A 22915-nucleotide genomic window follows, 5' to 3' on the forward strand; every position below is an offset into this window, starting at 1 on the left:
CTGAGATCAAAACACTTCCCTCAGACCTCACAATGTCACTCAAAATGTAGGTGGTTTTGGCTTGCAGATTATAATTACCACAACAATTTTAACAGCTCCTTACCTCTCCTACTCTTCTTTCATTTTCCTCCATGAAATTGAAAGAGCCTTATTACTGGTGTTTTTTGGTTTTTTTTCTCTGTGGTGGTCTTTTTTTATTTGTATTTCTTTTAAATTCTGGTGTTTTTTTCCTTCTGAGAGGCTGGAGAAAGGCACTGCTGATATGCTATCTTTCTTTGCGCTCAACAACTTGCAAGATATGACAGTGTCTGATTCCTCACAGATCACTGGGAGGCAGACAAAGGGCATATTCCAGATAATCAGGCTGGCAGCACATGCTATGTAAAGATAAACCTGCTTCATGAGAGCCACAAATATACCTTCAAGTTGCTGCAACTGACAGAGGCAAGACCTAAAACTTGCTTCTAGACTTCCCATTGAAATGTCCCAGCAATCCTTCCTTCTGCAGTAAATGGGCAAGCAGACAATTTTATAAAACTTCATTCTTTTTCTTTGCATTGTAAGGGCTTCTGAGATGTCTGTATTTAAGGAAGATGATCTCCCTACCTAATAATACACTTAGTGATATCATCAGTGCAGGAAGGTTGATTGAAAGGTGAAAGGAACATCTGTTAAAATAGAAAACTGTGGGGTATTCTCTCCTTGGGAAAATTCCTTGTTTAACTTCATGCAACTGGTTTGTAATTTGGATAGACAACTCATGCCCTCATGATGAAAACACACCACATAGTGACTGAAAGTTCTCAATATCCACAAAAATCTCTAACCTTTTACAAGCTTCCTATGTTTCTAGCTTCAGCAGTTTCTAAAGAGGCTGAATAGAAAAACTACCCCGTATACACAACAGTATTTCATGTCCAGTTGGGTCACTTTCAATGAACAGGTTAGGCAGAAGCAGCTCATTTTCTAACACATCCTCAAACTAGTGCAGAGTCTTTATCTACTTCAACTTACTCACATCCACAGGTGTTTGTAGACACAGAGGCTAGATTTGATATAGGCATGCCATTTATTTCTACAACAACAAAACATGGTCACTTCTTTTCTCTCTTTCCTATAAAGTATTGCATTTGCATTTTTCATTAACATAAAAAGCTTAGTCAAATGTTTTTTAGATGTTCAAGCAAATTCAAAGAATAATAATCCAGGTAGATTATAAGAATGGTTCTTTTCAGCCTACAGAGTACTTCTGAAAAATGGGACAGCCCCCATCCCACCTTCCCAAACGGTCCCCTCTAGCCATGTATATTTGCTGATCTCACACCAACAAACAGTCAGAAAAACCTGTGAAAATCCATTTTAGCTATTACAACCCTAAATACCTTTAAGAACTGAGATATCATCACAGAATCCTTTTGCTTTTCCCGACTTCTAATTCACAAGCATTTTGTGTGAAATTCCATTAGTATTTAAGTTCCCATTAAAAATTGTAAAAGCTTTTACTAATAGTGAATTGCAAATAATGCAAACTGACTTCACTGTGTCACTGCTATAGTTATGGAATATCAGAAGATGAGACAAAATACCAGACAATTCTTTGGAAAAAACATTCTCATTCATTCTAAATTACACACAAATTTCAATAGGCATCTTATACAAAAGTAAGGTTTCCAAATCCGCAGTTCCACTTATTCTTTTTGCAAGAAGGTTGCACTCAATTGCATAGCTATTGACAGGAAATGTAATCACAGTTAAGGTGCAAGATTCTAGCCTGAATAAAAGTCAATGCAGAAACTTAAAAAATGTATGTAGTAGTGTAATGGCTGTTTTTTCAAAATGGAAAATCTAGTCTTTCCTTCTTGAAGCCAAAATTTTCTGTGCTCAGTCTGTATCTTATCTCTTCACTAAAGCATAAATTGCCTGACCTCAAAAGGCTGTATATGCTAGCAAGTTTTTATTACAGGGAGCACATCCCTCTGAGAACACATGAAAAAAAACCCAAATTCCCCAAACCAAATCTTACATATAAAACACCAAGACTGGATAATAGCAAGACTCTCTTGAAGAATTTGATTTGTGAATATCCACTCACTGAAGAGTATCAAAGAATGCAGTCACTTATTTATTTCAGCTAGGTAATTTCCAGTGTACCAAAGAATGCATGCAATTGACATTTCTGTGCACTAAAATATTGTGGCAAGAATTAAATCCAGCAGGCTTCACCAAGGACTCACTGGTGGATTAGAAGGAATTTCAGAAACCAGACTAATCCTCTTCTCTGTCACATTGTCTACCAGATATTTGAAAGCAATGAGCTATGTCCCCACGCAATACTGCAATAGCATTTAAACTAATCAAAGAACTATTGACAGCAATCAGATTCATCTAAGATTCTTTATCTTTCTACATAAGATCCTTCACTGGCAGAAAATTAATAGCTGAGGAAGATGTTGCCAACGGATGTAAAAATCTGCTTCTTGGTGAGGAGCTCTGCCACATTACATAGCCTTTTACAGAAACACAAAGCTAAAAATAAATGGAAGAATAATACTTCTGTGTTCAGAAAGTGCTGATTTCTAAAGAGCTTCTAGAACTCCCCAGCAAATTATGAGAATCCTTGGCGAAGGGATTCGTGAAGTCTAAAGATTTCCTGTCATTTGGCAATAGTAGCTACAAAGACAAGTAAGATTCTTTTCACATAAAACAACTGAGAAGAAAAGTACCCTCATTTTCCAAAACACCCTATTTCTGTAGACTGCTTTCTATTTCATCAAGCTGAAGATACTTCAAGAGATTCTGTATTCTGGTTCAACCATGCACTTCAAAGTAAGAGATGAAAGGGGAGAGGTGAACAATGATGAATTACTTCTCAAACTACATTTCTGCCCATCCTTTAAGTCTGCTATGATTTATAAAAATACAGCTTGGCATTTCAGGAAGAAAAATGTCTTTCCTCCCTCCCCGGCCATCTAAAACATATATCTTCCATAGAACAGGCTCTGAGTGAAAATTATGACCAGCTGTAAGACTGTGCTTCTCTCTGCTACTGAGGGAACTTCTAACAGCAGTGAACCTTGTAACTCAGGGTCTAGGCATTGCAGGATGTAGCTCAGATGAGTTAGAATTGCTGTAACTCTGCATTCTGGAAAGAAAACAAGCTTCTTCTGAACAGCCATGCAGGGCAATCTCAATCTATGCCATTCTGAAGGAATTTCCATCAATAGGTACAGAATTAAATACCTGTTATATTTTCAATAGCTGCCTAAGGGGTGCTTCAAGCAGGCAGACAGAAAATTAGGTTAAACAAGAAATCCAGACAGAGTTTTGCTAGTGGCAGAGGAAGAAAATTTTTCCATCAGTCTCCTGCTCTGCTGCAGATTGTTACCTGGCGACAGGGCAGGTGAAAAAAAGGTCAATTGACCTCCCTTTTCTGCCTTAGACTTCTGGTAACCAATTCTGAAATGTCAGAAGCTATTTTAAAAATAAAAATTAATTTATGCTGTCTCAAATGTGTGGTGACAAAAAATAACCCCTCAATTTTTATAGAGGTGGCAGGTTTATGCCACCTCTAGGAATCTGCTTTAAAGGCTGAAGTCAGCAATCAGAAAGCATTTGCATTAATCAACCAATAAAACACTTTTTGAATTGTGGGTTTTTTGTGATGTATACCACAGTGGTACACAGTAATCTTCCTGGCTATGACACATTCAGCTACACAGCTCACATTAAAAGAAAGAAGAAATTAGAAACCCAAAGTGTGGAACAAAGAATTATTCCTGTGCCAAAGCACAAACGCCTAAACTGGCTACCAGTGTGACCTCCAATTTTAAATGGTCAGGTCACAAATTGAACATACTCCCCCCTCCTTACTCACCTAGATGAGAGACAATTTCTAAGCATTATTTTTTAAGTCTTACTTTGTGTACTGGATAAGAACATAATTTCAGTGATTTCTTTATAATCTGGAGGTAGATTTTTTTACACAGACTTAGAAAGCCACAGCTGGTGGCAAGAAGAACGAGCTCATGTCAAAGCAGCTTTCAGAGACTGAGCATACGCAGAAGGCAAACATCTGAAATAGAGCCCTGATATGCCAGAGAACTACTGTCACTTTACAAATACCTGTCACAGGTACTGGAACAGCTGCCTGCAGATATGTTTTGACCTGTGGCTAATGGAAAGCATTTCCTACTGGCATTTGAGCTATCAGCTGGATCAACCAAGTCTCAAAGGTTCAAATACAAGGACTCCTGCCAGAATTCCTACCAAATGTCTCTTAGTAGTTTTAAATAGACAGACTTGATTCAAGCAATTCAGCCTATAGGCAATTGTGGAAAACATTCAAATACTTGAAGGCATAGAGGAATAAAAATCAAAAGACTGACAAATTCAGGATGTTATTGCAGAGTGTTAAGTGTGTCCCTCTTTTATGCTACAGAAAAGGGAATTACTTTATCTGAACTATAATGAAACATGTAGAAATTAGAAATGAATGCCCATTGTGCTAAAATGCAAAAAAATACAATTTGCTTAATAAACCGCTGGTACATTTGAAACTGAGTTTCATTATAATCCCCACTGAAGACTCTTTCAGGCACAGTTTCACCAATTTAGGACCTTGAATACAAATCATTTAAGAATTGTATTGTTCCCTCACCAGAGCAGACATTTTCAAGGAGCATCTGAAATGCAGAAATTCTTACAGAGAAGGCAGACACTACCATGGTGGAAGCACAGATATATACAGGATCCTGATGGGTGTGAGGTTTTAGCATTTAATGACCTTGCACTGCACTTAACACTGGTACTAAAAGCAGAAGAATCTCTTCTGTGTGTGTTCATACAGCTGAGGAGCATGCCTCGAGATGTGGGATCCTTCCCTTGTGCTTTGCTCTGACACATCAGGAGATCAGCTCCCAGCACAGCCACCAGGCACTCCAGATCTCCAGATCTGTTTTCTGTGGCTGTAACACTCCCCACATTGACACTGTCAGTGTCCAGCTGCAGAAAGAGGTTTTCCTTTTAAACAGAGACAGGGCACTTATGCCATTCAGATGACTCCCTGTGAAAACCAGCCAGCTCCCATGGCTCACCTTTGCCAACAGAGCCCTGAGCACCTTTCCATTAAGCCTGCTGACAGGGAAGCTGGAGGGCCTTAGCAACAAAGCAGTAGCAAATAAAAGCCCTGAGCACTGATCTGCTCAGCAGACACCAAAAAGGGCTGTACAGCCCGCTGGGCTTGAAGGTAGAAAGAGTAGCTGAGTTGTTGCCACTTCATGTTTTGATGCGCTCTCTCTAATCATCTCAGGGAATTCTTACTCCCCTAAGAATTCTCCAGCTCAAAATCACACTTTTGGGTTTTGTTGGTTTTTCTCCAGCAAATGAAAGACACTTTGCAGGATTTTGGAAAAATCAAATGTATGTTTTAATGCATTCATTTTTCTGGAACCCTACTGCTCTTTAAGATAGAAGCAATGATTTACTATGTGTATTTTGGGGCTATTCCCTAAAGGAACGACCAAACACAAGTAACACTTTTGAAACAGGGAGAGGTATGCCAAATGCAAAAGTACTTGTATTTTAATAATAAGTAATGTCAACATTACAGCTGTAATGGGAAGTTCCAGGAACATGGTTAAACTAAATTCTTCTTGGCTCAGAGCCATGCAAATATTTCTTTTCCATATTCCCATCAATTACAGAGGTACAGTAAGTGTTTTTGCTTAAGTGCACTATTACAGTGGACACAAATAAGCCATTTTTCTTCCAGTGGTTGGAGCTAACGTTTCTATAGTATCATATTACACATTTGGCAGACTTGAAGCACACTCAGATTTTTACCTGTGTTGCATTAGTAAGCAAAGCCATTTGAATCAACTGAAAACAGGTAGTACAACTGAATGTCCTATCCAGACTACACGCATTTACAGTGTCCAAAGAGTAGTTTTTACTTCAATACTGGTATAAGCGTTCATCCTTGGGAAAGTAGAGAACAGTTGTTTTTAACTGTTTATGTGCAAACAATAGCAGGCATGTACCATCAGAGAAGCGTTTTAAAGAAAAATGCATTGCAGAGCTCAGTTGCCATTTTAAATACATGTTTTAGACTGACAAATTTATACTTAGACTTTATTAGGACAATTAATAATCTTATTAATAAAGAAAAGCTAACCAGAGTTATGCACACGCTTTACACACTTTTCAGAGTGAAATAAACCACCCTCACAAGCACTGCCTTCCATCACTGACAAGGTCTATTAAAATGTGAAAAGACTGTAGAATTGCCACGTACTCTCTGTGTATCACCTTAGTCTGCCTGTACTATGCATGCTTGTCTTCCCTTGAAGAAGCCCCAGACCAGAGTGTGAGTGCATTAGGATAAAAACAAAATTACCTATTTTCTGAAACTTCCAGTTCCACGTGGAGTGCACAACAAAGACACATCAGAAATTGAATTTCTACAACACTAGTGTAAAAAAAATGCCCTATGGAATTATTCATTATCATTAAACATGAAAATTTATCAAAGGAAACATGTTTCCAAAATGATTTTTCATCCATGTTTCAACACTTCAGCTCCTATGATTATCTTGGAAAAGAAATCAAGGTATTTCACCAAGAATTAAGTATCACCTTATTCATATTCTGCCTGTTCTTACCAATCCTTTACACACAACTTTACTGGGAGTATCTGACCATACAAAACCAGCACCTAGCCAAATACACAGGTAGGGAGGTTAGGGAATACAGTACCATTCTCTTCAAACCAAACTGATAAACTCCAAGAACTGAAAAGCCTGACCTTACATGTCAGACTGACCAGTGCAAGGATGACTGTGGGGCAACTACAGCAGCTAGAAATTGTTAAATGTGAAATTACTAACATGGTGATCCAGGAAGACAGCACGGTTTTATGTACAGCTTTATACTGGATGGTAGAGAGGAACATATTTTCTTGAGTTAAATTTGAGCTCAATCGCAGTATCAAAAACCATAGAATTATATCTGTACATATTGCAGTTAGCACAAAAAGAGTTGAAATAGGTTAAAGCACTCAAATGTCACTATAGTACATTGCTTTTTTACTGCAATTCTGTTAGGTTTCATTTGCAATAATTTACATGGTAGAACTATGGAAAGACCCTCATTTCACTATTAACTTTCACGTGGAAGAACAACTATTGCTCCAAATCCCTCCTGCATACCCAGCTGAAGAAATATTTACTCCATCTAAAGGTGATAAAATTTACCCTTCGGTCACAGTGGCATGAACAACCATGGCAGGGAAACAACTCATTTTTAAATGGTGAAGAACAGCAGTGCTAAGAGAGTTCAAAGTCCCTTTTAAAGTGACCTTTAAAGAAGTCTTTAGCTCCTACTCCAGACAGCTAGTCTAGACTACTTACAATATAACCATTTTTTGGGCACTGAAAGTACCAATCTAACCAGGCCACATAAGGTACTTCTGGCTCACTGTTCTCCTTTCCATTACATGCCTAGGACTTGAGCAGTGAAAAGCTCTGATCTTCACCATCAGTACACAAAGAAAGTGGCTGTACCCCATTTTGACCCCTCTTTCTGAGACAGGAGTACAACAATATTTTCAGACAGAAGGACTACAACGTATTAGTCTTTACAAGAGGTGATGCTATGGGATCTCAGTAGTACAATATCTTGGCCCCCTGGTTGTAGATGACATATGGAAAACACATGGACTTACTGACAATTCTTTGATTAATTTTCTTAATTCCTTGTGCCCGTGCTTCTTCGCAATACTCTCTGGATCATCTCCATATTTATTGGTTATTTTGCAAGCCTGTGCGGCCTCAGGACAACTGAGTAGAAATGCTGCAAGTTTCTTCAAGCCAAATCTGGCAGCACAGTGAAGCAGGGTAGGAAATTCTTCCAAAGGGCTATCTGTATAATGGAAACAAAGTCTTAAGAAACAAAGTTCTGCTTTTATAGAACACCTTCTTCTATAAATGTCTTTTGAATATTAGTGCTGTGGAATCACAGTTTTCAAGCTCCTGGTATTGAACTAACAGCCAAAGAATTATTTTTTCAATTAACAGTTTTACAGTGCCTATACACATATCAATAAAGGAGCCTCGGGTGTGACTGAGAAATCTAATTTTTATCCTGACAGAGGGATTTTAAAGCATTTCAGTTCTTCTGAGAAATAAGCTTTCTTGCAAAGGGCAGACAATTCTACAGCCAAGACATGCCTTTGCTTAGGTAGAATATTTTTGAGGGGGACATTTTTACAGGTTTATGTTATGTTTTGATATTAAAAATAATTTCTGAAAAATCAAAGACTACCAGCCACCTGGAAAAGTTTGCTTATCCCTGCAATGAAAAATCAGAGAATTTAAAGATGAATTAGATAGAAGTTTTTAGGATTTATCAGAAATAACCTGATATTAATTTCTATCAAAAATCACTTTTACACTGGACAGCTGGGACATTCCGTTTATCATTTCAGCATCTTCCTGTATTTTAACTCTATGAGCGAACACAAGTTACATACAGAACAACCGCCAAACAAGTAACAACAAAGAAAACGAGCTCAAGCATAGAAAATACTTCTCTACTCTACATTCATACTCTACTTCCTGATTAATTGTGGTTGGCTCTGTACCCACTGGTCTATAAATCAGCACGCAGTGTATCTCTTGTCCAAGCATGCACCCAGCCTGTCCCAGGCATCATCAACTTTTTGCACCTTGAGGGTCTTTCCTACCCAATGCATGAAGGAATGGTCCTGATGCCTCAGGTTTTAGCTTTTATATTTTTCAGATTCTGATCTGCTTTAGTGAGTAAGTCTAGGCTTATATTAGGGGATAGTAAACTCTCTTCACAGGACAGGTAGACAAAACAATTCCTTCTCTAGCCAGGGACCAAGGACAAATGATCCAAATTTCAGGCATAAACAACGGTGGACTGAAGAGAGAAAACAAGAAGGATGGGACTTCATGGGTTAAAGCTGTAATTGGACAATTAGCTCCAATATGCAAGTGGACCAGAACTTATATAAGTGTGAGACCCTTTGACCAGTCATCCATTTTGTGGCCATTTTGGGTTGTGCTGCCCAAGGTGGATCTATTGAGGCGTCTTAATAAATACCTACTTTATCTTTCGCTCCATCTAGTCTCTGTTTTAGGTCAGCCTTCACAAGGCATCACTCCCCCTAGCTTGCTTTGAGCCTGGCTCCGGCTAGGGCTCAACTACCAGTCTCTTATTCATCTTATTCTCCATCACTGTCTGCCCTCTATGCAATTCCAAAGATTTACTCATTCCCATAATTTCTTTTTTGAAGGGCTCCAGTCTAGTTAATTGGGCCCTGTAGAGAAACAACTCCACCACACACACTGCTCTCCCCTCAACCTTTTCCAGCTTTTCTGTAACTATTTTGAGATGACAGGAGAAGAGTTGCACATGATACTCAACTTTGGGATGAGCCATATTTCATGCATTGCCATAATTATGTCCTGTTTTGTTCTCTATTCCTTTTCTAATAATTCCTAGTTCTTCATTAGCTTTTTGATCTGCTGCCTAGCAACAAGTTGATGTTCTCATGGAGCCGCATGGTCTTATTCCTCAGCACTAAGAGCCTGCTCAAATCTTCTAATTTTGGATGATAACATAGGACTGCTTTTCTTCACTTGCACTGCTTTGGTTTTACCTGTAATGAACATCATCTGACATTTTACTGCATAAATGCAGTCAATGTCTAAATGAGATTAAATGTCTCATTCCCTGCCCGCATTAGCCTTTTTCCTTGCTACACGGAACACTTTGTATTGCTAGCAAAAAAAGATCTTTCCCAATTGCCTGTCTCCTGGCTTTGGTCAGTTGTCCAACCATACCCAGTCAGTTACTGACTTAACCAGGTTTACTGACTCAAAAAAAAATCTACAAGAAATTCATAAAGTCAGGCTTCACATTACAGAAGACTTTTTTTATTAACACTTTTATTAGTTTGTCCAGTAGAAATGATACATTAACCTGCTTCTAGGTCACAGGCTTGCCTGAGAAGCTGGGTTTGGGCATCAACTCCTGGTTGGTCACACTGCCTAGTACTAAAAATGAAATATTGCATTGTTAGAAACCCAGATATTCTACTTTAAAATTTCTTCAGAGCTCTTAAAGAACGCCAGTTAGTCCTGGTAATTTCTTTGTGTTCAACCTGCCTGTTTTTGCAGTAACTTCATGGTCCCTTCAACTCCAGACAGTCTATTTCCACATCTCCCATCCAGGACTACAGCTTGGGAATTTACACAGTTTTTTCTATCTTTCTTGAGTTTTATTTTATATCCCTGTCATCCATTGTCCTACATGTTAGCCAGCACATTTTTAGCCCATAGTGTGCTGGAAGAAGTTATGACTTGTTATGGAAATCTCTTAGCTGCCAGTCTTTAACAAACTTTCTAATTTTTACATTCTTCTGCATAGTGAAATTTGGCTCATTTTTGTACCTCCCCTGCCCAGCCTTTTTGCTCCAGTAGAATCATAATATGGGAGAGAGTAAAATCTCACCCCAATATTAAATAAAATGAACAAGAGCAGTTCTTGGAATAGGCATAGCTAAGTACTAACTGAGAAAAAAAATGTTAGGACAATTTTGACTGCATTTTGGACAAAGAATATTCCAGCACTATCCTACTCCAATATTATTTTGACAGAAGGTATTTGAGTGGGCTACAGTTTAATCAAAAGTATCATTAACAACTCTAAACTGATTTTAAAGCAAATTTAATGTTGCCTGACTTTTATTTCCACCAGGCAAAGAAAAATCTAACCAAGAAACTGTAAATACACAGCACCTGTGTAAATCAAGCCACTTGTTTTAGAACCCTTGGCAGGTTGAACTTCCATCAACAAGAGTATGTGTTGTAGTTTATATTCCCATGTATTTTGCAGTAAGCTTTAAAATCCTTTGGGCTACAATAGGCAATTGTAAAACTGCATAGCAGCTAAGGTTTTTGAGACAAGTACATGGTACACAACTTCTTTACTCAACATTGCTCAACATTTTAATTAAAGTTCCACAAACTAGGTTTGATTTGGTCATTTGAAGAACTATCATTTTTAGCCCAGAGTATATGCATTTGACTTGTTATTTTTGTCTAGATTTTTCTCAATGTAAGAAAAAATAAGATTCTCTTTAAAAAAGTGTTAAAACCTGAGCTAATATTAAAAAAAAAAAACTTCCACAAGTGCTCAAACTGCTTTTCTTAGTACTTGTGGGTTCTGCTATTTGTTTTTAAGATGTCCAGCAATGCAATAGGTACTCAATAGTTTGCACCCTATTAGACAACACCACAAGGTCAAATATAGTCAGTAAAAAGAGCCTTAACACAGTATTAATAACATGGTCTGAATGAATTTCCACTCATACTAATGAATAAAAAAAAAGCTGGTTACAAATCTGAATTGTATTCAAGTCTACATTACCAATGGACTGGATGCTATGATTTCTTCACCAATAGAAAGAGAGGAAGAGGTAACATTCATAAGCCTGATCTAGGCAGGCATTTTTGCACTCTTAAAGTAACACAGAGGTATTCCAAAATCCCTTCAGCTCCTTGCACTTGAGTTGTTTTGCCTGGTCACCACTCAACTCCTCCCTAGTTGAGTTTGATATTCAGGCAGGACTCCTACGCTTACATACTTTGAACATTACAGGAAACTACATCATTAAAAAATGAAATACCTTAGCCAGCCATGGAGGATGGTAAAAAGAAAGAAATTTATAAACCAATTTCCTAAGACAAACTTTTATTTTTATATTGCTCCTAGTAAGCAGGAAAAAAAAATTGTTGTCCTTGTTTGCTTTGCAATTGCTTTTCTCTAAATTGGTTGTAGGATTCAGCTGGTTCTTAACCTGGATGGGATGAGATATGTCATACAGAGAGCCTTGTTTGCAATTTCATTTCAGATTTTTGTAATCAACTTTTTAATAGGATTACATTCAGTATTCATTCACTTAGCACTGAGCCTTAAGTTTCCCTTGGCCCCATACTTTACAGCAACACTCCTACTGTGACATTAGATAAAGTTGTTTACTCTTTATGTATCTGTAATTATCACCACTGAGTGTAAATGACATAATGCTGAGCATGTATTTAAAATACTAAAAAATGGAAGAAAAGCTAGATATCATCTCCAAGCCAAGTGTACAGCATGAAGAAGAGATACTCTGACTGCTTAGAAAATAAATTGCAAAGGCAGGAAAGCTTTAAAAGCAACATTGATGGTATAGTGAGATCTACATAAAACTCAAAAAGGAAATGAGTGGTTCAAATGGACAGTTTTTGTCTCTTCTGCTCCCAAACCTGAAGCCTGGTGGCATCGAGTTGTGACACAAGACAAAAAGTCATTGTGAGGAGCCACAGACGACTGAGCTTCACTAACTTCAGACAGTTTTCAATACTCTGATTTTCAGGCACTCAACTGGCAGCACCCTGCACTCACACAAAGTAGGATGCAATCTTCAAGGGCCAAACTTTCCCAGTCTTGCTGAGGAGCCCTCCCTCAAAGGCCTGAAAAACTTGAGGCCACCTTGGTAAAATTTTTGTCTTGGTAAATGCAATACTGACAGTGGAGATGGCTGCTGTTGTTTCAATAACCTCAGCAACATTTCAGTGACCATTTCTGCATGCTGTGGTACCAGTAGTCACTCTCTGCTAATAATAATTAGCTCATAATAACATAACCTAATAGCTTTGCCTCCCATGCAGTGAAGGGAAAAAGATGTCCTTGGACTTGGCCTCTCAGAAATTCCTCCTCCAAATCCATTTGTAATTATGAAATACAGTAAGGTTAATGACCTCAAAAGAGATGATTGATGCCTTCTGGTCTTTGTTTTTTGCCCTCATTGTGAAGAGAGACATCACTAACTGTTTGAATCCCTCCCAAGTCAGTAGCAAAATGTGAAGAACTTTTCTCCTTCCACCAGATTCTACAGCAGAAATCACTGACAGCTATAGGTACCACTGTCAAAATGACAGACAAGAAAAGCCCACTACAAGATCTATTTGTGTTTGTTTTTAAATTATAACTGTTCTTAAATTGCCAATTCTCAAAATTGAGCTGAGCTCTTAAGATAAACTAGATGTTCTGCTGTAAAGAAAATTCCATCATACCATGCTTAACCACTTCAAATAAAGTTTTGCATTATACACAGTAGGAAGAGGCTGTAATTATTTGAAAGCCCATGTGCTTCAGGTAGAAAATACCATTCTTGAATTTGCAAGTTTGTCACACAGAATTGGTGAAAGTTGCTGGAAATTTTGTTTGCTGTGAAATTGGAACAACTCATTTCAGCTAACTATATAGAACTGAGCAAAAGCAGTAAGGGCTTAGTAGGGGTAAAGTAGCTTTTACTCATCATCAGTCCTTTAATGGAGAATGTTAACAGAGAAAAGCTGTGGTTGTTTGGCACCTACACTAAGAACTAGTTAGCAGATGATCACAAGCTGAAAGGAAAGGTTAAAGGGCAACTGTCCTCAACTGTCACATTATTAAGTGCTTTAAGGTGGCTTCTTCGACTTTCAACTAACATTGAGGCCAGTGCTTGCTTTTAATTAAAGTTCTTTTTGACATACACAAGGTTAAAAGTGAATTGCTGGGGGTTTTTGTATGTTTTGTCCTGTCATAGTCCTTTCTCTTATCTGCAGAGAATTCTGCAAAACCTCAGCTATAAAACAGCGCATAAAATCTAATATTACTCTATCGCAGCATTGTCTTAGCCTGTGGGAATTTTCATAAAATTGAAGTCAGGAAACAGAGCAGCCTACAGTGATATTTCTGCACATCTTGTAAGACATCCTTCTTTTATTTCCCAAATTATTGAAACAGGACATGGTTGTTTTTCTTAGCAATTTAAATAGCACCTAAGATGACTTCTACAGTGCCAATACCAGTACCTTCTCTCTCCCCCCATTATTTTGCCAGAAGCTAAAAACCCAGACTCTATTTCTTCTTTTGGGATAGATGTTTTTACTTGAAAAAAAGAATTACAGAAATCAGGACAGAATTTGTTATGTTGAAAGCAGTTTCAGGTGACAAAAGACACTGTTTTCTATAAGGCAAGTTCAGGACTTTTCATAAGCATCAGTAGTTGAGTTTAATTAGACAAATAGCAATAGATAACTTGCAAAAAAGGAAAATTAATTAATAGTGGAAAAAGAAGCAGGTTTTCCTCAAGTAAATTGTTATTTCTTGGACAGGAAACAATGCAACAAAAATTCCCAAATCTGAAGATTCTGAGAATCAGGGCTTTCCAAAAAGAAACGTATTTCTCAATAAATATTTTGAAATTGGAGTTTGGATTTGTTGGTATGCTTTGATTAGATTCTATTACCAGAATATAAAGGAATAATGTGCACACAATATACATGAAATCAATTCAGTATGGAAGGTACAATATTTCAGACAGTATTTCCACCTTTAGTCACACTCTTTTACAAGAGGTGACACCATCACTAAAAATCCCAGACAAGTCTTGGCTTTGTCTCCAGTTAAAGTTGTGTGTTAAACACAACATTTTCCAATGGTTTCTATTCAGTCTGCACTTAGCTCACTCATCGCTATCAGAGTTAACCTCTTGCACCTTTGCCACCTATCTTGACATTACCAGCCTAGACACTGACTGCTCACAAATACTGCATTGTCATACTAAAAAAGTGTAGAACAGCCCTTTTGGGGATGGGACTGGCAGCTTAAAAATTATGTAAGCAAACTTGCATCTCATCATATTTTGATCTAAACCACTGTCTGTACAGGAAAGTATCATATTACATTTTAATTTCATTACATTTTAAGTCTCTTGGATTTACTTTTAGACTTCCAAGTTTTTAATCACACAGATCACAATTTGTGAGAAGTCAAACCATGCAATTCATTAGTTATCCAATAAATTAATCCTAAGTTCTTCATTATTGGTTCATTTTGAGGTCATATTGAGATCTTTCAAGAGCAGCAATTTATCAGCTGCACCCTGATGTGCAAGAATGTTCAAATAAAGCATCCATGTAGAACAATACAGCTTCTCTTCCCTATACCTCATGCTGAAAGCTTGCACTCCTCTCATCCACTACTGGACATGTCTAGTGGCTGTTTGGGATGCTTTTATGGGAGTCAAAGACACAGGTTTATATACCTTTCAGGCAGAAGAGGGATGAGAGTCTAAGCCTCCCACATTCTGAGTGCTTCCAGCACTGCAAACACATTTTTTTCCATGAAGAATCTGGGAATCCAATTTTGCACCTTCTTTTTGGGCCATGCATCAAACCAGTTCATTTTAAGGTCACTACTGGCTCAAGCAGTCAATTTGCTCTTGAAACACACAAGCTTTTTTTGGGGCCATAGCAGGTTGGTTAGCATTATTCTCAACATTCAAAAACACCACCAGTTCTAATAGTTATTAGAGAAGTGAAAAATCTTCTGCTCATCAACTAAAATTTCAGATAGGGAACGACTCTTGAATCTGTATTATCCACCCCCATCATGCAATTGTGCACAGGAAAGTGTCAAGGACAGGCAACTCATTTATTTGCTCCCACTAACTTTGATGTTTAAGCTCATTTTTATATTACAAGTTGAATCATGTTTATCTAATACAGAGGTGTGAATTGCATCAACAAAGAAAAGGAAACATGATGGAAATCCCCATAGTGCTACCTTCAAAACTTGTTTGTGTTTGGTTATGAGAAGTGTCAGGTTCGCTGATTGTACAGAGCTCTTTTCTCTCTCAAAACCAAAGTCCAGCTACACAAAACAGAAGTCAAGCAGCATCCTGAACGCACCTTTCTCAAGCATTTTAGAAGGAAAACACATTTTCTTGAGTAATGTCTTTCCCCAGAAGTTTCCTAAAAATGCTGATGTTTAATATTCTTTTGAAATATCATAATGATGCTTTCAAAACACAAGCTAAATAAGCACACTTTTGGTTTATTGCAAACTAGTTTGAATCCCTAGTAAGTGGCTAATGAATTCAACCATGGCCCTGCATTTGGTACTAACAGCAGCTTCTGTTGATGCATGACTGAATTGTCCATATAATGTATCTACTTTATAGAGAAACCCTATTTTATACTCACTGGGATGCTTTATTTTAAAAATTAAAAATAACAAAATTATCTTTTTGCCAGAAGTAATGAAAACCATTAAGTGCATAGGTACTAAAAGTGACTGGAGAAGTTTAGTGCTGTTCTAAGATCAAAAGCCATCCATTCTTTTCAGATAGAGAAAACTTTCAGATTTCCCCTGTACTTAGAAAAAGTGCAGTTTAAACTGCATTGCAGAAGAGCAATTAGTAAAAAAACTATATCATGTACAGGCATCTCCACATGACTCTTATTGCCCATTTTCTCTGTAAGTATGAATTTGCTCAGCTGCAAAGCTGTCAATTTGCAGTTAATCCAAAGCTGATCAACAATCCACGGAAGTATAAATACAAAGTACCGAGCCACAAAGTAATGATTTACAGAATTATTTCTCCCATTTTTTCTGCTTATGTTGCCTTTATTGTGGATTCTTCCATTTCACCAGAGGCTTTCAATACTTCAGGATTGTCTTATCAACATTTATAAGTAACAACCATAGCATCAGTAATAAAAATCAGTACATAGAACAAGTGACTCACTAGCTTGGTGATAGTGCTCTTCTTCACTTTGGAGTAGGCTGAATTCATAAGTAGATATTTTGTTTCTGAGTAATGAACTCAGAACATTGTCTACCTTCTCTACAGAAGAAAATTTCAATGCCTGTTTAAAAGAAAGAAAAAACCAGAAAAAAATTAGTGCATTTGTTGCATATGTATTTTTAACTTTATCCTCAGAATGCTGGTGAATCAAATTACTCAAAACAGTATTATGGCAAAATCTCTTTCAGTAAGAGAAGCACAGTTTTGGAAAACGATAGAAGAGATATTTTAATAGAAAAAATATGACAACATGATCCAACTGTACATAAACATGCATTATAACATATGAAGTTCAGACATGACTTAAAAACTTCTGGATGAAGTGTAAGGACAGGAAGATCTATGTGGTACTACAGCGGTAATTTAAGGTGAGTGTGAAGATTATAGTTACTCTCTGTTACCCAAAACTTTTACATTAAGATTGTGGACTTGTCTAGGTAGGAAGCAGCTTCAGTTTCATCAGCCAAAACAAAACATTGTTGACAGAACAAGAAACTGATATCAACCAGATAGATCAGCTTCCTACTAAACAGACAGTCTTTAGACAAGGGAAATCCACACTGACTGCCAGGAGATTTTTGAGCGCCTCTTTCTGTACAGAAAGTCAAGATCTATGCCTAATAACTTTCAAGGTAGCCAGAATTAAATATTTCTTTGTCTGGCCTGACAAGAGCAGCCTGACTACAGAGATTTGAAGAGTAAGGACATTTTACACCAAGCACTACAGCTGTGTACCCCAGTCTGTGCTGCACTGGGCACCAAAAGGAGCTCAGCCACAGCAGAGCCACAGCTCAGAGAGAGTTGCTTTACTCTGCTCAGGGTCAGTAGCCCTGTGTTCACCTTCCCACAACTGGACTGTCTCTGGTCAAGATCATTCTGGGATGACTAAAATGGAACATCTTCAGACATGCTTAGCACATGAGTTTGAAAAGAAAGTCTATGACTGACATGCTGAGGAGAAAATGACAGGGGGGTGTACTGACAAACCATGAAGTTTAATTCCCAGGGCTGTTAAAAGGGAATAAGAAAAGTAAGTATGGCATGATCAGAAAATGTGGAATGCAGAGGCAGGTTATAATTTTCATCCAACTCCTACCAAGAATTAGAAAAGCCATTTATGCAGGAAGCTAACAATATTATTGTTTATTTTTCCCATAATTAACCCTGTCCCTTCCAATATTAAGATACGTAAAAACCATTGCATTTCTTTTCATAATTCACTCCATTTCTGTGCTGTCACACTACATTCTCAGTATTTTTATTCAATAATTATGAACACATATAATAATCTTCAATAAGGAAAGGAATAAGCATTAAGGAAAGACTCCACCTAGGAAAAAAGAATAAAAATCTATCCTGAGCACAAGACTTACTGTGAAAATTCAGAAAGCATATGCAAAACCTCCCAAAATATCTATAAAACCCACAAATTATTAACATGAATAACAACACTACATTTACATGTTATTAAGAGGAAAAATACAAAAATTCAGTTAGGAAACCAAACTATCCTCTCTCATTCCAAATAGATCTTAGATATATTATCATTACATTGCCTTAACAGAGTTCAATCTAGAGTAGGACAAAATCACGCAACACAGGAACTAGCTCAGATGAGTGTATATGGCAGATCCTGTGTCATGAATAAAGAGGCTCAAAACCATTGGTACTCACTGAAGCAACTGTGTAGTAGATACCCCACTATGCAGAGAATAAGAATTTAAGTGGGCTTCTAGACAAACTAAGTTTGAAGTAATATTTTTAATATTTTAAAATTTCTCATAGTTCAACAGGCCTTCCCTCTAATGACCAGCCTATCAATTTCTATGAATTACAAGTCAGGAACAATGCACTTATTATACAAAGTTATCAGCACAAATTGCTTCAAGTTTTCCACCTCAACATTTTGTTTTTCCTCTTACTCTCGGGATGTAAAATCTGAGGGCTTAAGCAATGACTTAAGCTATGCTCTTAAATCATTGCTATGTTCTTAACTAAACTGTAATGGTGAGCTTCATTGTGCTCCTCTATAGCAAAGATACAAAAGGAAAAAAATATTAGTCAATTAAAAAAAAAAACAAACCACCATCTATGTCTTTTATCTCACATACAGAAGGGCGAGTTCCAGCATTTAGATGATAACAGGTAAAACAACAGGCAAACAGAAGTAGGAATAGGGCCACTCTGCACTATCCAGCTCCATATCATAAAAGGTCTCTCCTCAAGAAACAATTCAGTTTAGAGACTTTTACTTTACAGCCCATTCCTGTCCCAGAGCACTCACAGACTCCAAGTCTGCTGTGTTTATGTATTTTAACATACCCTATACAGATCTCTATAGGCCCAAGAAATCTTCCCAAGAAATCTCACCAACATTACAAACCTGAAGTTCCTGGGGAAGCTTCACCAATGGCCAACAGAAGCAGAACTGTATTTAAAGTTGAACTTGAAGTTAGGCACTGTGCAAGAGAACTCTGAACCACTCAGGAGTTTGAGAAAGTCCAAAAAAAGATTTACAACACTAGAGATAATACACAATAGTGCTAGTTTCCCTCTTTGCCCTTGCAGCACTCCAGAACTAAGCTAGTGAGCTTGTAGACAATTCTTCCCACACTCTCTGAAGCACAGCCAACTTCTCTGCTCCAGTACTGGAAATCCTTCCACAAGCCTCACTGCTTGTCACAGCACCACCTCTCCAGTTGTAGGCACTGCCTCTATTCCCTCACCCCTTCCCAGAGCAACAGGACGCAGCTGTGATCAGAAAAGCCCCAAGTGCTGACCATCACAGCTGGGATTCCAAAAGCATCCTTGAAAAAGGAGACCACCAAGCATAATATATTTTGCTACTTTTGTGAACAGGATTACCTACTTTCTTTAATAACTGCTAACCAAGCCCTGAAAATGTGTGCCACTGAAACACAGCATCCACAGCCAGCAAATTAGTGTATTCCACTGGCTTTGGCAGTACTAACAAGCTAACATTTACATAAAGATCAACTTCTTCATTAGTTCTTACATATCAGACACTACTTTATATGCACTTCCATATTTGGATTGCTTTTGCCAATGAGAATGGGCTAGGTTTAAAAACAGTCAGGCATTTCTGACAATTTTAGCCAGCGATAGAATAGGAAAAGCTTTCATACCTAGAGGAAAAGAAAGAAACATTTCAAAATAACAGCTGTTGATGTAAGCTGAGAAGATTGAAATATTAAATACGGCTTCAAATGAAGTATCTTTGGGGATCAGGTAGAGGTGCATACAAAATACCACCACATAAATCATATAGATATTTACAAGTTTTCATAGAGGAGGCTGCAGTTTATTTTCATTCTTCTTTTCCAACTGTAACTGGAATCCTGTTTAATGACTATGATAAAAACATCATTTAAGATACCAAGTATCTCACAACCATACAAATATTATTCAACCAAAGCTTGTCATAAAGACTTCCTCAATCTCTCCAGATATTCTAAGTCACTCAAGCTAACATGAACTTACCAGCTTCAGTAATAAGGATATGACCTTAGCTTCTTTTTTTTTTAATTTTGAAACCAAATAAATCTATGCCAGAAAACCCCAACACTAAATAATTGAATCAATATTTCCATTTGGTAGAAAGTCTGAGAGAAAAATCAATACAGCATATAAATCCAGCAGAATGCTGAAATGATTAGCTGATGTAAAGTAAAACATGAAATATAAAAAAGTTTAATTATGAATTATAAAAACCTTAATATCATTCTGTATATCAGGTTACTGTAAGAACATAAAGAGAGTTTCTTGAATGCAGAATTGTGAAAGTGAGAGAACCAAAAATAATGATCTTTAGCCAACTTTCACCCTCCTACATTCTCATAGCAAATCCATTCAGCATTATGATTCAGTTATTATGATCCCAACTTTTCCTACTTCAACATTTCAGGTTTTTTTACTTCAAAACTCATGCAAAGAAACTAATTTAATTATTTATTCAATTACATTTTAAATATTTATTTGGTTGTTTAAAATGTCTTGCTGATGTTGGTAAATGCTTTTTAAATTCAGAAAAAATTTGAACTCAAAATTACAATCTATCAGATGTAGCAAAGAACTTTATACAAAACCATGATTTGTAAAAATCTTAGATTATGTTTAATCTAAACCTTAGCTAATGCAAATCTTTAATTTCTTGCAAAAACCAGATGCATAAACGCAGCAGTACCATATTTTGATAGTCTCCCACTAAGATGCACGAATTCATCTGACCATCACTAAAAGGAATGGATAGCTGTAACCCAATAGCTGTTGGGTTTTGTTTCTTTGGCTTTATTGGGGGACAAAGTGGAGCATTTCAAAGGAGCAGGAAAGGTTGGCAAGCAATAGAGAAAATAATGGAAGCATTTTACCCAAGCACTGTGTCTTTGGTATGAACTAATGAAGTCATTTGCTTTCACCACAGAATTTTAATATGGAGATACTTCTCAGATTGCAGGTATTTGTGAAAATCTTGAACTTTCCCTTGAATCACAGAGTCATATTGCTTTGATCAATAATTGCTGTAACCTTTTCTATTTTCTATCAGATTTGTTTTCCATTGTGTTTGATTGTTACTTTGCATAGATAAATGACTGTTGCCCCAGGATACTTTTGCAAACAAGTGGATAGTCTCAAAGGTTTTAATTATCCTGGTTAAACAGAAGTTACTACTACTGCTGCTACTTGATGGGAATTCTAATTAGTATCAAGTCTGTTTTGTTTTCCTTTTGTGAACATATTTTAAAGATTAAGTTAAATTATGTTCTGTAAATTGCATCTTTATGATGTAGCTTGTTGACATTAAATCAGGAGCTCATTTTAGAAGTTTGCAGAAAAATTTTAGCTACCTACGTAGTTACTGTACTGCACTCTGAGGTCCAGCAGGTACAATTAAATGGGACACAGAGGAATACTTACAGAGGAATTACCATCAGAATACTTTGCCACAGACATTGTGTTGACATGTCAAAACACATGACATTGTGTTGACTGTAGAGCTTACCCAATTAAAAAAATTCTTTCAACATTAGTTTTTCAGTTACTAAAACAAAAATAACAGCATATAGCATTGTCACCTCATTTAAACCCTTGCTTATTATTCAGAGGAGTAAAGGTGAGAAAATGTTAAACATACTTCATAACACTACTGCTCTGCACAGAATTATTTTTGCATTTGAATATGATTTGAATTGCATGTACTTTAATAAATATCAGTCATGCTGGTTAAACAAAGGGTCAAACACCTGAATAACACAAATAACTGTGGAAATATATTGTGTGTTGCAGGTATCTAGGTTACCATGTTAATGATAAATTTTAAATCATTATGGCATACTTCTTATGCATACAGGTTTAAATGAAACCTGTTAGAGGCTTACTTAGATATACTTCAAAATACAGGCTAAAAAAATGATGGATACCATAAAGAATTTAAGAACACATTTGTTCTTTGAGTTGCACTATTTTTCTTGTGCAACAGCCTCTTTTTCTAGAACAGAAGTAACTTGTACTTGGAAGGAGCCTAGCCTCATCCTTAATAGAACACTAATAATGCAATCCATCATATTTTATTAATCCTTTTGTTATGAGCGTAATGCCTTAGGTGGTGGATAAGGTATATTTGTCACAGGAAAATGAGATTGTCTGCAGTGGAAAAACAATCTATTATTTTTGTTCTGGCTTTGCAATTATAATATAGACATCGTGCAAGGTCTGCTTGGGCTACCCACCATTCAACAAATGACACTTGAGATTCTGTGCTTTCTTAATATATGCTTTCTTTTCCTGTTATTTCTTATGTGCCACTGGGAAAGAACATGCTGCAGAGCACTGCAGTCTGCTGTGCTGATCTGAAACACAGCTCAAAACCTGATTTTTTCTAAATATACGCAAAGAATCTGCATGGCAACCAGCAAATCACATGAATGAGAATTCAGCAGCTGTAAATGGACTCTACATGAACAGCAACCTACTGCTTCCCATACAAGCTATGCCAGAAAAATTTGGTTTGATGGTGATTGAAAAACAACCCTCCCAATGTGGTTTAAGATTACTTGCTTCTATTGGTTTCAGAACATACAAAAAATAACACTTTAAATGGATAGGGACTTCACTAATATTTGTTCTTATTTTCAACCTTTGGAGTGCAGCATGCTGCTCATTGGGCATATACTGCGCAAAGAATGTTTG

At 37.0% G+C, this 22915-nt stretch overlaps 1 protein-coding gene across 1 annotated transcript in view; it reads right to left on the minus strand.

Annotated features, from left to right (window-relative positions):
- Nucleotides 1-22915, minus strand: part of BANK1 (B cell scaffold protein with ankyrin repeats 1) — a 132571-nt gene that overhangs the window by 68680 nt on the left and 40976 nt on the right. The window contains 4 exon segments of the mRNA XM_031066471.1: nucleotides 7721-7917; nucleotides 13563-13637; nucleotides 13640-13699; nucleotides 16649-16769. Coding sequence (XP_030922331.1) covers nucleotides 7721-7917; nucleotides 13563-13637; nucleotides 13640-13699; nucleotides 16649-16769 — 453 coding nt within the window.

The sequence above is a fragment of the Geospiza fortis genome, unplaced genomic scaffold (genome assembly GCF_000277835.1).
Source record: "Geospiza fortis unplaced genomic scaffold, GeoFor_1.0 scaffold11, whole genome shotgun sequence".
Lineage (NCBI taxonomy): Eukaryota > Metazoa > Chordata > Aves > Passeriformes > Thraupidae > Geospiza > Geospiza fortis.